At 38.6% G+C, this 16,086-nt stretch overlaps 6 protein-coding genes across 6 annotated transcripts; 5 read left to right on the top strand and 1 right to left on the bottom strand.

The window, feature by feature from the left end:
* Nucleotides 1-145: 145 nt before the first annotated feature.
* KQ657_002760 (uncharacterized protein) lies at nucleotides 146-2,182 on the top strand (the record flags this gene model as incomplete). Its single annotated transcript, XM_043193510.1, has 1 exon — nucleotides 146-2,182. The coding sequence occupies one exon, from the start codon at nucleotides 146-148 to the stop codon at nucleotides 2,180-2,182; it is 2,037 nt and encodes a 678-aa protein (XP_043047347.1).
* A 118-nt stretch (nucleotides 2,183-2,300) lies between these two features.
* On the bottom strand, nucleotides 2,301-3,485 carry TOM40 (Tom40p; the record flags this gene model as incomplete). The annotated part of the gene is made up of 1 exon (XM_043193511.1): nucleotides 2,301-3,485. The coding sequence occupies one exon, from the start codon at nucleotides 3,483-3,485 to the stop codon at nucleotides 2,301-2,303; it is 1,185 nt and encodes a 394-aa protein (XP_043047348.1).
* A 1,106-nt stretch (nucleotides 3,486-4,591) lies between these two features.
* On the top strand, nucleotides 4,592-7,441 carry PFK2 (6-phosphofructokinase subunit beta; the record flags this gene model as incomplete). The annotated part of the gene is made up of 1 exon (XM_043193512.1): nucleotides 4,592-7,441. One exon carries the CDS (start codon nucleotides 4,592-4,594, stop codon nucleotides 7,439-7,441), a length of 2,850 nt encoding a protein of 949 aa, XP_043047349.1.
* Nucleotides 7,442-7,601: 160 nt separating this feature from the next.
* KQ657_002763 (uncharacterized protein) lies at nucleotides 7,602-10,724 on the top strand (the record flags this gene model as incomplete). Its single annotated transcript, XM_043193513.1, has 3 exons — nucleotides 7,602-8,954; nucleotides 9,348-9,366; nucleotides 9,928-10,724. 3 exons carry the CDS (start codon nucleotides 7,602-7,604, stop codon nucleotides 10,722-10,724), a joined length of 2,169 nt encoding a protein of 722 aa, XP_043047350.1.
* Nucleotides 10,725-10,857: 133 nt separating this feature from the next.
* ARO10 (phenylpyruvate decarboxylase) lies at nucleotides 10,858-12,990 on the top strand (the record flags this gene model as incomplete). The annotated part of the gene is made up of 2 exons (XM_043193514.1): nucleotides 10,858-10,865; nucleotides 11,115-12,990. The coding sequence occupies 2 exons, from the start codon at nucleotides 10,858-10,860 to the stop codon at nucleotides 12,988-12,990; spliced, it is 1,884 nt and encodes a 627-aa protein (XP_043047351.1).
* A 219-nt stretch (nucleotides 12,991-13,209) lies between these two features.
* Nucleotides 13,210-15,899, top strand: FAA2-3 (Faa2-3p; the record flags this gene model as incomplete). The annotated part of the gene is made up of 3 exons (XM_043193515.1): nucleotides 13,210-13,217; nucleotides 13,665-13,672; nucleotides 13,714-15,899. 3 exons carry the CDS (start codon nucleotides 13,210-13,212, stop codon nucleotides 15,897-15,899), a joined length of 2,202 nt encoding a protein of 733 aa, XP_043047352.1.
* Between the last annotated feature and the right edge of the window lie 187 nt (nucleotides 15,900-16,086).

Here is a 16,086-nt window from a genome sequence, read left to right on the forward strand (position 1 = left end):
AGCTTATGGAGTCATCATTCACTATAAGTAGATATGTATTATGTACTAAATAGCACACTAGCCTAATAATTTTCCCATTACGGTTATTCACGTTAAATTTTCCCCATGTTCCTCGGGAATCGAACCCTCAAACACAAAAGTCGCAATGGTTAAAGCCAATATCATCAACAGTTTCTTTGAACCAACGGCATCCCTGGTAATGTCGTATCCCCCGCCTGCTGTCGATAGCGAAGGTAAACGTTCAAGCAAACGAAAGAAGAAGAGAAGGAATGTTTTGGCGAAACTGAACAAATCAACGCACGAACCTTCATGTACTGATAATTCAACTGTAACTGATGCTATAGGATCACCACAATCACAACATAATAATGCTTCTGCTTCTGCTATTGCTACCACTGCTGCTCCTGAAACTGTTCCTGAAACTGTTCCTGTCACCAATGCGGACAATGGCATACCTCGATTCTCAGCTTCAATGAGTCCAAGAAGACAAACACTTTTACGACATAAAAAGAATGAAGACGCAGCTACTAGTAATTATATTTCAGATTTGAAAGGTGGACTTAAAAGCAAACCAACAGATTTATCTGTTCACAAACAGTTGGATATGAATAAGAAAGTCACTCTATTCAAATATACGTCATCCAAAATCCTTGTGTTTGATCATAATCTAAATAGTACGAAACCTTATAATGATTTAGGACGTTTGTTAGGTCACGGAGAGTTTGAAATCTTTCAATTACATAATGGTGGTGTTACTTATTTACTGTGTGGGGCATCATTTGTATATCCTTTATTACCCAGATTAAAGATATTAAGAGTTAGTTTCAATCAATTCTTGTTGCCGTTGGTTAACCCGGAACGGTACTGGAAAATCCTTATAAATACACAAGAGCAAAATGTCATAGAGTTGTTGGAAAAGACCTTGGACAAAATCATTCGTTACAGAAACTTATATTTCGACCATGGGGTGGGGAAGCATTTGGATGTGATCTCAGAGTTATCTCCCTCTAAAGATGATGATGATAATCATGAGTCAGGTTATTACAATCTTGATATGATACCAATTGAACTTCATAACAATACCTCCTTCACAAATGACGAGAATAATAGTCTAACCAATTCAAATATAATTTGGAAGACCATCCCGGACTCTCCTCCTTCACCTCCTATTTCTCCAAGCCAATTAATGATATCACGAGATAATCCAGCTATCAATTATGACTGGAATCTAGATAAGAGGAAGCCACCTTCGAGTTCGGCTAAAACTTCAAGTTCAATTCCAGGTTTCAATTTAGGAGGTAGTTTGAGACTCAATGTCACTAATGAAAGCCTGGATTTAATCAATACTAATAATATTAGTATTAATAACCAATTGGTTGCTCCGAAACCAAAGAGATTCTTGCCTCAACAAAACCACCAACCAATGTATAATGACCACAACCATTCATACCAACCACATTATCAAAAATCTCACTTGAAACATGTTGATGAAAGATCAGATGAGTCAATGGATTCACTACTTGATGAATATGAATCAAACATGACTTTCACCAAAAGTATTACTGGTTCTCGACCTGCTTCACGTGCAGGTTCCATTGCACTGGCTTCAGTGGTACGTAATGTGACTCAGTTCCCTTATAAGCTGAATTACAAGATTGCAGATCAAAGAAAAGGGCCGCCTACTGCAGATAATGAAATTGATCTTGATGATGATTTCCCTACAGCTTCATTAAGTGATTATAGTAAACGGATTAAAGGAGGTAATGGTGCACCATTGTCAGCTCGCTCAAGGCGGTCTTCAAGGAGTGATCTTTATTCTCAAGCAAATATTTGGATGGACCCGAACAAGAATAATAATAATGATAATAATAATAATCGAATACGTTCAAGCAATGCTGATTATTCTAACTTATACCGAGCGATAGGAAACCGAGGATGTCCTTTGCCAGATTCTCATATCGATATACAAGGATTAACATCCAGTCCTGGTATTCTCAATAGATCTACAAGTATGCATAGTGTTCGAGTTAACGCAGCAGCAGACGTCTACCGGATGGTACATCCACGCAAAAGCACCAACATGGAACCTTCTTCTGTGAACACCAAAAATAATAATGCAGACAAGTCCATTACAGATGAAGCTCGGAATACCAAAGGGCTATCGAGATTCTTTGGTTGGTAAAAGGTTTATGACATAATAATGTAAATGGCATTAAAAGGCACTCATATGTATATATACAAAAGAATTGAGACGTGAATCGAGTATGAGATCGGATGGATAGCTGCTTTTTTTAATGTATTTACAATTGAGGTGCACCAGGAATTGGGTTACCATTAGCATCAATCAAACCTTGTTGCATCATCAAGATTTCTTCATTACCAGCCGTTTCAAATTGTAAACCAACACCTAATCTTGATTCACTCTTAGCTTGATCAATTTCACCAGAGAACAAGATCGCAGCATTAGGCAAGATTCTCTTTTCCATGAAAACTCTTACTTTACCAGCAGAATCAAGTTGACCTCTGAAAACAGATTGACGGTATTCGTACTTGGCACCAATTGTAGTTTCAGCTTTAACTTCAGGTTCAAATCCAACTAAACCTCCTCTTAATGGGTCCATGATTGGCTTAGCATCAAGTCCAATTTGGGTTTCAATACCAGCTTCAACCTTATCAGTGACTCTTCTCCAGAAAGAAGCCAAAAGAGAACCTTGACCTTGGATTTGAGCAGTACCAATCCAGTTACCAGCATTATATCTACCAAAGTAAGAAATGGAAGCATCTGGAGCAGGACTACCTGGTTGTCTTGAGAAAGCAGATTCTAAACCAACAGCCAACTTAGGAGTTAAAGACTGTAAGAAAGAAGCTTGAGCAACACCAGTGTAAGAACCATACAAGAATGAAGGGTTCAAAGCCTTCAAATTAATAGAATAATCAGAACCTTGGTAATCTTGTTCAAATTGACAGAATGAAGGTTGGCCATTAGCAAATTGAAGAGTAACCTTGGAAATATTACTCTTGTCCCAATTCAAGTTAGCTCTACCCATAAAGGAATAATCACTATCAATGTTACCTTGGACAAACATGTTGGAAGAAGCATATAATACAGTGAAAGTGTAAGGAAGTAAAACAGGAGATCCTATAGATAAAGTATGAGCAGTTTGGAAAGCTGGATCCATTGAAAAAGTCTTGTTGAAATCAGCTCTTAACCCAGTGAAGAAATATTGGTTCAAAAATACATCACGACTAACTTCTTTATTCAATCCTTCAACAGTACCAGGGTTAACTAAACCTAAGGACTTTCTGTGTTCAGCAATCGAGATATAAGTATCATTGATATAAGAAAATAATGGGTTAGAAGACCAGAATCCACCAACTTTGGGAACTGGCTCACTAAGTGCGGGCAAAGTAGGAGCTGCCAATTTGGATAAATCACCAAAGTTAACACCGGCTGGTGCAGTAGAAGCAGTAGTCAGATCAGCCATATTTTGTATAATGCAAATGGGAGATCTTTAATTAGAGTCAAGTTACAATTGACCTTTCTAATGTTGGCCTCCTCCAAACAAAAAATTTTTTTTCAGATTGCCAAATTATGTCGGTTACCCGGATGCGTTTTGTTTCTATTGCTTATGTAAGAATGAGACTGTGATGAAAATTCATTATTAGTGGTTAATAATTTGAAAGATATTAAAGTATAGTTAAATCAGTCGATATTGATGGTAGTGTTTGGAAGTGTTTCAATATTCAATACAGCTAATGTGATAATTACAGCTGACTGTGATTAATACCCCACTGTAATCACTGTTTTATTTGTGTGAATGCGAGTTTGTATTAGTTGGTGTTGAAGGTCATATTGTCATGATGTTATGTAAGCATTTGTCGTGTGATTACGTAATCGTAAGTAAATACAAATGTAGATTAAGTGATTCAAATATACTTGATATCATTTGTCTAAATAGAAAAATAAAGACACATGATATACCTGACACTATATAACTGATGATATGGTCTTTATCTGTCCAATTAGGTTAATGCACTTAAAGATCACCATGTTACGCATTGGAACCGTCCGAACGGAGTTGATCGCCGAAAATTTGCGCTACCTTAGAAACCATCAGAATGCAGCATATGTCTAACTACCTCACCTGATTGAAAGCAATCAATGACGTCTCCATACAAATAAGGTAGTTGCCGGATAATAATATAATATCTCTATGTTTTACCCACCTGATTCGGAGTGTATAGGAATACACAGCACACCATCTTAAAATCCATTTGGGTGTTCAACTGAAGACTTGCAAAATATGCGCTTACATTGTCCGCATAAAGTGAAAGTAGTGCACATACCATGGATAACCTGTTAACTGACTCGATCCAATTTAAAGGACCCCAGATGGGAGAAAGAATGAAAGAAACGGACGACAAACAAAGTTAATTGTAATTTTTATACCAAAATTAGTTCCTCCTATCATTATACGGAAGTTATATTCAAGTGTTTCCGTGAGTTATAACTAGTGTGGACTTTAAAAGCTACAATAAAATATTTCACAGAAGTAGTCTTATCGGTTCGGTTGGTCCCCCCAGGTTGAAGATGCCATTTTCGTTAGTTAATGGAACTTCAAGTGTTACGCTTTATGCCAGTGACGGTGCATTGCTTAGTGAAGCTCTTAATTTTTATACCAATGTTTTAGGATTCACTTACCATTCAGAAGATGGTAATGTTACTTATTTGGCCAATACTGGGGCCAGTATGGTGGTTAAGATTATTGTTAGTAAGACAAGAGGTTTAAGTTCTAGTGACATTCAAACCAAAAAGCAAGAGTTCATCAAGATTTTAAACGTTTATGATTGGCGTTCAGTAGAATCCAACGTAGTACTTAAAACTGCTAGTGTTGCTGATTTAACCACTACGTTACAAACATTTGGATTCCCTATTCAAGTTTCTCCAAATGAAATGTTCCCTAATGAATTATACACAATTGATCCCTTGGGAACTGTTATCGGGTTCTGTGCTGCTAAGAATCCTTTGACTTTGAATCCTCCTCTTCAAAAGACAAACAGACTTCTTAGTATGGAAATGAAGTCCACTTCAGGGTCTCAAACTGCTCAATTGGTTCTTCCCTCCCATAAGAGAAACATTGCTGTTATGACCAGTGGTGGTGATGCTCCAGGAATGAATGCTAATGTGAGAGCTGTTGTTAGAACTGCTATTTACCATGGTTGTAAGGCATTTTGTGTTATGGAAGGTTATGAAGGTTTGATCCGTGGTGGTCCAGAATTCATTCGTGAAATGAGTTGGGCTGATGTTCGTGGATTCCTTTCTGAAGGTGGTACTAACATTGGTACTGCTCGTTCAAAGGAATTTAGAGAACGTAAAGGTAGATTATTAGGGTGTAAGCATTTAATTGAAGCAGGTATTGATGCTTTGATTGTTTGTGGTGGTGATGGTTCCTTGACAGGTGCTGATTTATTCAGAGCTGAATGGCCTTCATTAATTGGTGAATTGAAAGATACTAACCAAATTACTTCCGAACAATTTGAAAAGCATAAACATTTGAATATTTGTGGTACTGTTGGTTCAATTGATAATGATATGGCCACTACTGATGCTACAATTGGATGTTATTCTGCTCTTGATAGAATTGTTCAAGCCATCGATTACATTGATGCTACTGCTAATTCACATTCAAGAGCCTTTGTCATTGAAGTCATGGGTAGACATTGTGGTTGGTTGGCCTTAATGGCTGGTATCTCCACGAGTGCTGATTATATTATGATTCCTGAAAAGCCAGCTTCTTCCAAGGATTGGCAAGTTCAAATGTGTGACATTGTGGGTAAACATAGAGCTAAGGGTAAGAGAAAGACCATTGTTATTGTTGCAGAAGGTGCCATTACTAATGATTTGAGTCCTATTTCTGCTGAAGATGTTAAGAATTGTTTGGTGGATGAATTAGGTTTGGATACAAGAGTTACTACTTTAGGTCACGTTCAAAGAGGTGGTAATGCCGTATCTTATGATAGATGGTTGGCTACTTTACAGGGTGTTGAGGCGGTCCATGCTGTGTTGGAATGTACACCTGATACTCCATCTCCATTAATTGCCATTGAAGAAAATAAGATTGTCCGTAAGCCATTGGTCGAAGCAGTTGAAATGACAAAGAAAGTTGCAAGTGCAATTGAAAGCAAAGATTTTGCTAAGGCTATGTCTTTAAGAGATTCGGAATTTACTGAACATTTACATAACTTTTTGGCTATGAATTCTGCCAACCACAACGAACCTTCATTACCTCTTGAAAAGAGAAAGAAGATTGCCATTATGAATATTGGTGCACCAGCTGGTGGTATGAATTCAGCTGTTTATGCAATGGCCACTTATTGTATGTCCAGAGGGCATGTTCCTTATGCTATTCACAATGGATTTGCTGGTTTAGCTAGACACGAATCAGTGAAACTGATTGATTGGTTAGAGATTGAAGATTGGAGTTCAATGGGTGGATCAGAACTTGGTACTAACAGAGAAACTCCAGGAGATACAGATATTGGTATGATTGCCTATTTCTTCGAAAAATATCGGTTTGATGGTTTAATCATAGTTGGTGGATTTGAAGCATTTGTTTCATTGGATCAATTGGAAAAGGCTAGAACAATGTATCCAGCTTTCAGAATCCCCATGGTTTTAATTCCTGCCACCATTTCTAATAATGTACCTGGTACTGAATATTCATTGGGTGCTGATACATGTTTGAACTCATTAATTCAATATTGTGATATTGTCAAACAATCTGCATCGGCCACCAGAGATCGTACATTTGTGGTTGAAGTTCAAGGTGGTAACTCTGGTTATGTTGCCACTAATGCTGCATTGTGTTCTGGTGCCTTGGCCTCGTATGTACCTGAAGAGGGAATCACATTACCCCAATTGGAAGCAGATATTCAGCATTTGAAGGCAGCATTTAAGGCTGACCAAGGCTTGGCTAGATCAGGTAAATTGGTATTAAAGAGTTCCAATGCCTCTAAAGTGTTAACCACAGAAGTTCTTGCATCTATTATGAAGCAAGAAGCTGATGGAGAATTCGATGCTAAAACAGCCATTCCTGGTCACGTGCAACAGGGTGGATTACCCTCGCCTATTGATAGAACCAGAGGTGCCAGATTTGCCATTAAGGCCGTTCAATTCATTGAAGAAAACTGTGATACTGTCACCCGTCATAAATATGACCTTGATTTTGATGTCAGTACTAGAGTTGTACAAAACACTGCAGCTGTCTTAGGTGTCAAGGGCTCTCATTTGAGATTCACTTGTATCAGACAATTGTTTGACTTTGAAACTGACCTGAACAAAAGAATGCCAAAGAAAATCCATTGGCAAAAAACAAGAGATATATCCGACATTTTGGTTGGTAGAACCCGTGTTGTGGCCAATAAGAACACTGTATTTTGAACGTCATTGCTTTCTTTAGATTAACTAATTATTGTATTTAGATCATATTGAATTTTGCACCCAAACGGCTGCGAAAAAATAATGAAGCGCTTACTCTTCTTCTTAACCTAAGCCATTACCTGCCCCTTAACTGCCACTTATAAGAACATACTCCTAGTCAATGGAGGCGTTTAACCAAATATTCAAAAGGGATGCTCCTGTTGATGCTGAAACAGAAGTAATACAAGATTCGGGGCCCCAATATGATCATGAACCTACAAAGAAGGCACAACTCCAGCAGAGCATTACTCCTATATCTGCTCAATTTATATCCATTGGCAGTGCCATTGGAACAGGTTTACTCATTGGTAGCGGCAAGTGTCTTACTGCGGGACCATTGGTAATGATGATAGGGTATTCTGTTACCTCGATGTTCATCTATTTGATGTGTCAAGCTTTAGGAGAACTTACCGTCACTCTTCCACTGAATGGAGGCTTCACCAATTACACCTCAAGACTACTTGGTCCAAATTGGGGATTTACATTAGCTTGGAACTATGGGTTACAATGGGCCAGTGTACTTCCCATGCAATTGATAGCTGCTCGAATCACCATGGATTATTGGAATGATGCCAAACTCCCAATAACGATCCCAATGTTCATTGTGGTCATGGCTGCCAACTTGTTTAGTGTACGAATTTATGCTTATCTTCAGACTTTCTTTTCAATAATCAAACTTTTTTCACTAGCATTGTTTGCCATTGCAGCCGTAGGAGTGAATATGGGGGCATTTAATGATGATGCGATTGGGTTCAAGTACTGGAAGAACCCAGGACCAATTTCAGATCAAGGGCTATTAGGGTTAGTTATTTGTATTTCAACCTCGATATTCTCCTTTGCTGGAACAGAGCTAATAGGCGTAACATCTTCAGAACAAATGAATCCAGAGGAAACTGTTCCCATTGCTATCAAACAATTGAGCATGAGGGTAGTCAGTGTTATACTTCCCTGTGCTTTCATTATTTCATTGTCTGTGCCTTACAATGACCACAATTTGATTGGCTCCGCCAAAGGTTCAAATTCATCCCCATTTGTATTAGCATTGAGCAAAGAAGGAGGAGGGGTTGCTTCCAGTTTAATGAATGGAGTGGTTTTAGTAACGGTGATTTCACTGGGTGTGAGCTCAGTGTATGCCGCGTCCAGAACTTTAGTAGCATTGGCTGAGAATGGCCATGCTCCTTCATGCTTCACCAAAACTACTAATAATGGGACTCCTTTTAATGCTGTTGTTGTGGTAGGATTAGTAGGGGTTACAGTACTCTTTCTTGATTTTTTGCCAGAGTTTTTGGATCAAGCATTAATGGTATTCATTTCGTTTGGCGGTGCATCTATTTTATTCTCATATTTGACTATTTGTGCTTGTCATATTCGATTGAGAAGATTACTTTCCGAAATGGATATTCCATTGGCCAAATTACATTTCCAGGCTCAATTTGGCATCTACGGCTCAATAATTGCAGTTACAATGGCAACTGTATTACTTTTGTTGCAGCCATGCCTACCATTCTTCTCCCCAGAATCATCATCAAAAATATCATTGACTACTATTGCAGAATGTACTCTAGGTCTTTTTGTCCTTCTGATCCTTTATCTCCTGGGATTGTTGTATTACTGTATACGTGATGTGAAGTTTAAAGAAGAAGATAATTCTCTTTCCATTTATGAGTTCTGCCTCGTTAATTAAACTGGGGGATTTTAGTAGAAACAAACCAGTTCTCAGAGAAAAGTGTATTGTCACCAAAATTATTATTACGTACTTGATACGTTAACTCTATCCATGCATCCATTTCTACACTCATATATTCCTACGTTCATACATTCCATCCATTATAATACCCCATTGACCCTTCCTTTCTTCCTTCATCAGTGCCCTCATCATTCCATCCGTCCATTAACCGGTATTTTCGTCCATTCCTTCACTTTTTCTTCCATCAGTCCATCTAAACATATTATATCGTTATCCTCAAAGATAGCAATAACTCCTTTAGCTGTTCCTGATTTAAATGCTATCAGCTGAATTACAAGCTTAATTATACCATTGAATGTAATCCCATCCATGACGTCATTCACCATTCATTTATCAGTCCTTTTCTTAGTTCATGCATTCCATGCCATCGTTCTTACATTCATGCATCCTCCATCTCGTCATTCTTTGATCCATATCTTTATGCATATTCGTTCGTTCTATTATTTGCAATCGCTCCATTCATCAACGTCCTTTATAGATTTACTGTGCGAAAGAAAATCTACAGCCCAACTGATGTCGCATCCCATTCCTATTACCTCAGCCCAAGATAATCGATACACATTTCCACTCACGCCCCTTCCTATCATCCTAATATGTCAACACTATCGCATCAAATAGAAAGTACGTTATACACCAGTCAATAGATAAACCCTCCCCTCCATTTCCCCTTTATACATCCGCAATACTAACCTTGTCAAAGCCCTACGAAATACAATCACATCCAATGGCAACCCCAAATTATACCGAACTCTTGCTGCCAGTTATGCTGAAGAAATCCAACAAAGCTCACTGAAGATGACGGCCTATGAGCAACAAAAGTGTTTGGACTTGCTAGAAAAAGTTAACGCAGACATAATCACCAAGTGTGCAAAACAAAGAGCCCCTTTCCAATTCACAGGTTCTCCAATCCCCCCTGTTTCCAGTTACAACAGGACGCAACAAAAGAAGACAAAAGTAGAAACCCATGATGATAAATTTGAGATCTGGACAGAACCCCTCGTGGACGAGAAGAGATCTATAGAGACCAATCACATTTATCTCAACTCAACTTCAGGCAGTGTTATTGTGTGCAATGGGAAAGCTATTCGATCAGTTCACATTGCAGAAGCTCAGAGATCTCTATTGATAATTGCTGCTTCCGATTCAGTATTCCTTAGAAAAGTGGAGAATTGTGTAATAGTGGTTTCTTGCCACCAACTACGATGTTTAGAGGTCAAAAATTGTTCCATTTACGTCCATGTTAGCAATAATACCATGACTATAGAAAAATGCAAGGGGCTCCAAATAGCATCACCACCTGACTCAGAACCAGTGATGGTGGATGACTTTAATGCACCCCTCAAATCGGACCGGAATCCTCATTTTGTTTACATTGACTATTCGTTATCGGGTCAATTGAGTGAATGGGCAGAATCTTCCATGGACGATGGGCCCCTTTTGCCGCAAGGTAAACAGACTCTTTGTACATTTTTGGAGCCGCAGACTATAATTCGATAGTATGGCATATTAAGGGGTTATGAAAACAGAGCCTTTTAAACGTTTGCCAATCACTTATCGGTCAAATATGTCAATATAATTAGCGAGCCACAACGGTTAATCGCGGTAATAACCGGCTTACGCAGGTGTTGAGATGGTCACGTGCTCATAATCAATTCCCGTCACCTACCGTGTCAGGCCGCGCGTTACCGTTATTTACCGTCTTTAAGCGAACACTAGGGTTGTTGGCTGCGAATTTTACTACTTGTCATCAAGTTGTTTTTAGAATTTTACCAAGAGGTATAAGAAGGGGGCCATTTGCCCTCTTGATTTTGGTTTTACGGTTTCAAAGAATCTATTATTATTCAATTAACAATCGGACTTCTATAAGATGGCTCCAATACTTACAAGACCTCCTAGTGGGGGGAACTTAGACTTGCAAAATGAGATGCTTCCATTGGGTGAGTATATTTTCCTTCGTGTCTTACAAGCTAATCCCAATATGAAAACTATTTTGGGAATTCCTGGTGACTTCAATTTGAACTTGATGGAACATATGTACGCTTCAAGTGTTGCTCTGAAGGCACGTTTTGTTGGTCTTTGCAATGAGTTGAACGCCGCATATACTGCCTGTGGATATGCTCGGAGAATGAGTGCTATGTCTGTGTTGATTACGACTTACGGCGTTGGTGAGTTATCAGCATTGAATGGTATTGCAGGTGCTTTTGCTGAATATTCCCCTGTACTTCATATCGTGGGAACCACAAGAATTGTTCAAAAACAGGCTGCAGAAAGTATAACTGACCCTCTGCAAGTTTGGAACATCCACCATTTGGTTCAAAATAAAAACCCATTGAAATCTTCCGATCACCAAGTGTATGAAAAATTGGTAGAGCCTTTTTCTGTTGCTCAAGAATCATTGATCTGGGATGGTGAAGAGAATGCTTCTGGTGTCAACTTGGACAAGATTGACCGTGTTTTGGTTAAAATCATTCAAGAATCAAGACCTGGTTATCTCTTTATACCTGCTGATATTCCTGACACAAAGGTTCCAAAGAGCCGTTTGTCAGTACCATTGGATGTTGCTGAATTAAAGGATGAAATCTCAAAGAACACCTTGCAATCATTGGTATCGAGAATTTTGAACAAATTATGTCTGGCTCGTGAACCTTCTGTATTGGTTGATGCTTTGGTCTCCAGATTTGGTTATGCACAAGAGTTGAGTTCATTTATCCTGACATTACCTGCTTATTATGTCAAATTATTCTCTACTAATTGCGGTCGTTTCTCAGACGAAACTTTGGTAAACTTTGTAGGTACTTATGCAGGTGGAATGTCTCCCACAAAGGAAATCAAGACACTGCTTGAAGATGAAACTGATTTCCTTTTACACCTTGGTAAGTTCAACGTTGAAGTTAACTATAAGTCTGACTTTTCCCGTATCAGAGATGTTGTGGTTGTACATCCTGATTACATTTACATTGATGGAGAATATATCTATACGAAGGATTTCACCACTGATTCTCGTATCTTCTCCATTGGTGATTTCTTGAAGGAATTGACTACCCAAACAGATGTTCTGGGTTTTATCCATCATGCACCTCATGTCGGTAACATCAACTACAAATATAACCCTAAGTTGTTTCATGATCCTAAGACTCTCAAGGTTAATGGAGTGGTAACTCAGAAGTATTTGGTTGATTTTTTCAACAGTTATTTACAACCTAATGATGTTTTGGTATGTGATACTTGCACCTTTCAATTTGCACTTGCAGATTTAAAGATTCCTAAAGGGGTTCAATTTGTTTCGCAATCATTTTTTGGATCCATTGGGTATGCTCTTCCTGCTACATTGGGAGTTTCGCTTGCAGAGAAGGATTTGGGTGCTAAACGCAGAGTGATTTTGGTCGAAGGTGATGGTTCTGCTCAAATGACTGTTCAAGAATGGTCTAGTTATTTGAGAAATGACATTCAGCCTCCCAAGATCTTTTTACTTAATAATTCGGGTTACACTGTTGAAAGATTGATTGAAGGACCAACTCGGTCATACAATGACATTCAAAGTACTTGGCAATGGACTGAAATCTTGAAGATCTTTGGAGATGCTGAGTGTAAGAAGCATACGAGCGCAAAGTTGAGCACTATTAAGGAATTTGACGACTATTTCATCAAGCAAAACCATATGAACTCGCCTAATGACAAGATTGAGTTTTTGGAGTTGGTTTTAGGTAAATTGGATGCTCCAGAACGGTTTGAAGCTATGGTTAACTTTCGTACTTTGTGTTAAATAAGAATTTGTGTGTAGTAGTTTTGTATTTATTAGCTTTTAATAAAAGCGTTGGGTGTATTAATATGAATAATTGTAGGTACAGTATCAGCTTTAGCTGAAATTATGAACCACGCACGACCTAAACTTTGGTGTATGGATATTTGATTTTATTTCCAAGTTGCAAATTAATATATTTACACCCTTTCGGCTGAGTTCTATATGCCTATATTCAACTAAATGCAACGGTTAAACCTGTACAGTTCATCCTTAGTTGACATTTAATACGGGAAACAGAGATCAACCGAGTGCCGTTAATATGCAGTAGCTCCCGAATGATTTTACCGAATAAAAACTCTCAGATCTATTCCCCTTTTATATATAGCAGAAAGTTGTTCGCAATCCTCAGCCATTCAGCAATCCAAGAAAATCTTATCAATTTTGCACTCCACTTTAATTATCCTGGGATATATTTCGCCTCAAGCCGATACATTCCGATTGGGGGTTCGCCTTTTTGGACCGAGACGTTGGCTTCCACGTTAACCGCCGTTACCTAGCAAATCTGGGGTACTGTGGTTGTTCGGAGGGGACTTGTGGCACAAAGTCAGTTTCCCCACTTTACGTAATACCGAGTGCAATCATTATATATAAGGCCCCACCATCATATTAAAAATATAGTAAGCATAGTTTAGTAGTAGTAGTGGTAAACCGTATCGATGTCTCACTATTTATATGCTAATAAAGAGAATGCGCCTCTTTCGGAGGTTGTTCAGAAAATGATGCCTCTTCCTATTGAAAAATGGAACAAAGGTATTGCACTTGAAGGAACTGAAGAACCTGGTTATTCAGCAATCTATCGTAATGGTGCATCACCTGAAGCGTTAAAGAGTGCAGTTGCTCCTGGTCTTTCAACATATAAGGAATTGTTCAAATTTGCCGTGAGCACCTACCAAGACAAACCGTTATTCTCCTACCTTGAATATGACTACGCCAATGGCCAATCAGCCACAGTGCCTACAACGATTTCATATAATGAAGCAGATCATTTGCAACGGAATTTGGGTTCTGGGATCGTATATCTCTTGCAAAATAGTCCATATCTTCAGCCGCAAGTGTTGAAATCTCATGCTAAAGTGGTCAACCATTCAAGAGACTATCAAAGTTATGATAAGCATAATCATTCCTTTGTTCTTTCTCTTTTCTCAGGTAACAGATGGGAATGGGCTGTTACTGACATGATGTCTTCATGTTTTGCCATTACCAATACTGTTTTGTATGACACTTTGGGTCCCAATGCCTCGGAGTACATTTTGTCATCGACTGAGTCTCCAATAGTTGTGTGTTCCAAGAATCATATTCGAAGTCTTGTGACTTTAAAGAAGACCAATCCCGATTCGTTAGCACCTTTAGTCATGATTGTATCAATGGATCCTTTACTGGAAGATATGGGGTTCACTAAGAGTATTATCGAAGAAGCCAAACTGGCGAACATTGATATCTTTTCCTGGGATCAAGTGATTGAAATAGGTAAAGTATTTCCTCATCGGGAATTGGATCCAACTGTTGATTCGCTTTTCTCCATTTGTTTTACCTCGGGTACAACAGGTAATAAACCCAAAGGGGTATTATTAGAACAACGTCAATGTGCCGCGGGGATCACTTTTGCTTTATCCCAGTTGGATAAGTTTGAAGATAACACAACCTTTTGTTTCCTTCCCTTAGCCCACATCTTCCAAAGAGAAATGTTAGCCTTTGATGTGGTTGTGGGGTCTAATATTGGGTTCCCCCGATTAGACAGTTCGCCGTTGACTCTTGTTGAAGATTTGAAGATTTTCCGTCCAACCAGTATGGCCAATGTGCCACGAGTGTTCACTAAGTTTGAAGCAGTGTTAAAGGCTGGAACCATTGATTCATCTTCAGTTATCAAGAGAACACTTTTCTCCAGGGCTTTCAATGCTAAACTGGTAGCCCAAGCACAAGCTGATGGTTGTGAAGGTCATCACTTTTTTTATGATACGTTGTTGATCTCCAAATTAAGAAACGTATTAGGGTTTAATAACATGAGATATAACATCACGGGGTCTGCTCCCATATCTCCCTCCACAGTGAAGTTTCTCAAAGCAGCTTTAGGGATCGGGTTGGCTCAAGGCTATGGACTCACTGAATCGTTCGCAGGGTTTGCCATTGGGTGTCCCTATGAAAAGGAACCGGGGTCTTGTGGTCCCACTGGTGTAGGGGTTGAGGTTAGAATAAGAGAAATCCCTGAAATGGGTTATACATTAGATGATCCTAAAGGTCCCAGTGGAGAGTTGTTGCTTCGTGGGCCTCAGATCACTCCTGGTTACTATAAGAATCCTGAAGAAACTGCCAAATCGTTTGATAAAGACGGTTGGTTTTTAACCGGAGATATCGCCAGAATCTCAGCTTCAGAAGGTAAATTATACATTGTTGATAGAGTTAAGAATTTCTTTAAACTTTCTCAAGGTGAATATGTTACTCCAGAAAAGGTGGAGAATGTTTACTTATCGAATAACTCTTTACTTCAACAATGTTATGTTCACGGAGACTCACTCAGAAGCTTCTTGGTCGCAGTCATTGGTATTCCTCCCGCAACCCTTAAAGAATTTCTCACTTCGCAATGTGGTGTCAGTCCTTCACAATTGACAACTGATGATCAACTCTTACAGGTTGCCAACAACAAGGATCATCGTAAGAAGTTGTTGCATGCTTTGAATAAGAATATTGCATCGAAACTCCAAGGATTTGAAAAAGTTCATAATGTATTCGTTGAGTTTGAACCCTTACAGCTCTCACGTGATGTGGTGACTCCTACAATGAAACTTAGAAGACCTGTGGCAGCAAAGTACTTTGCCAATCAAATAGATGAGATGTATACCGAAGGCTCCTTAATAAGTAAATCTTCTTTGTGATTTTAATAATATGCATATACGATAATATATTTAATTTTACATATTCATACATATTCATACCTTGTAATACATAATACTATGCTTATTGTATAATGACATTCAACAACCTTAAACTAGTATAATACATAATGTACCTTGATCATCACCAAAGTCGTGTACTAACCACTTTGATTATTCACCAGCAAAA

This window comes from Scheffersomyces spartinae, assembly GCF_019049425.1.
Source record: "Scheffersomyces spartinae strain ARV_011 chromosome Unknown scaffold_23, whole genome shotgun sequence".
NCBI classification, from domain to species: domain Eukaryota; kingdom Fungi; phylum Ascomycota; class Pichiomycetes; order Serinales; family Debaryomycetaceae; genus Lizanozyma; species Lizanozyma spartinae.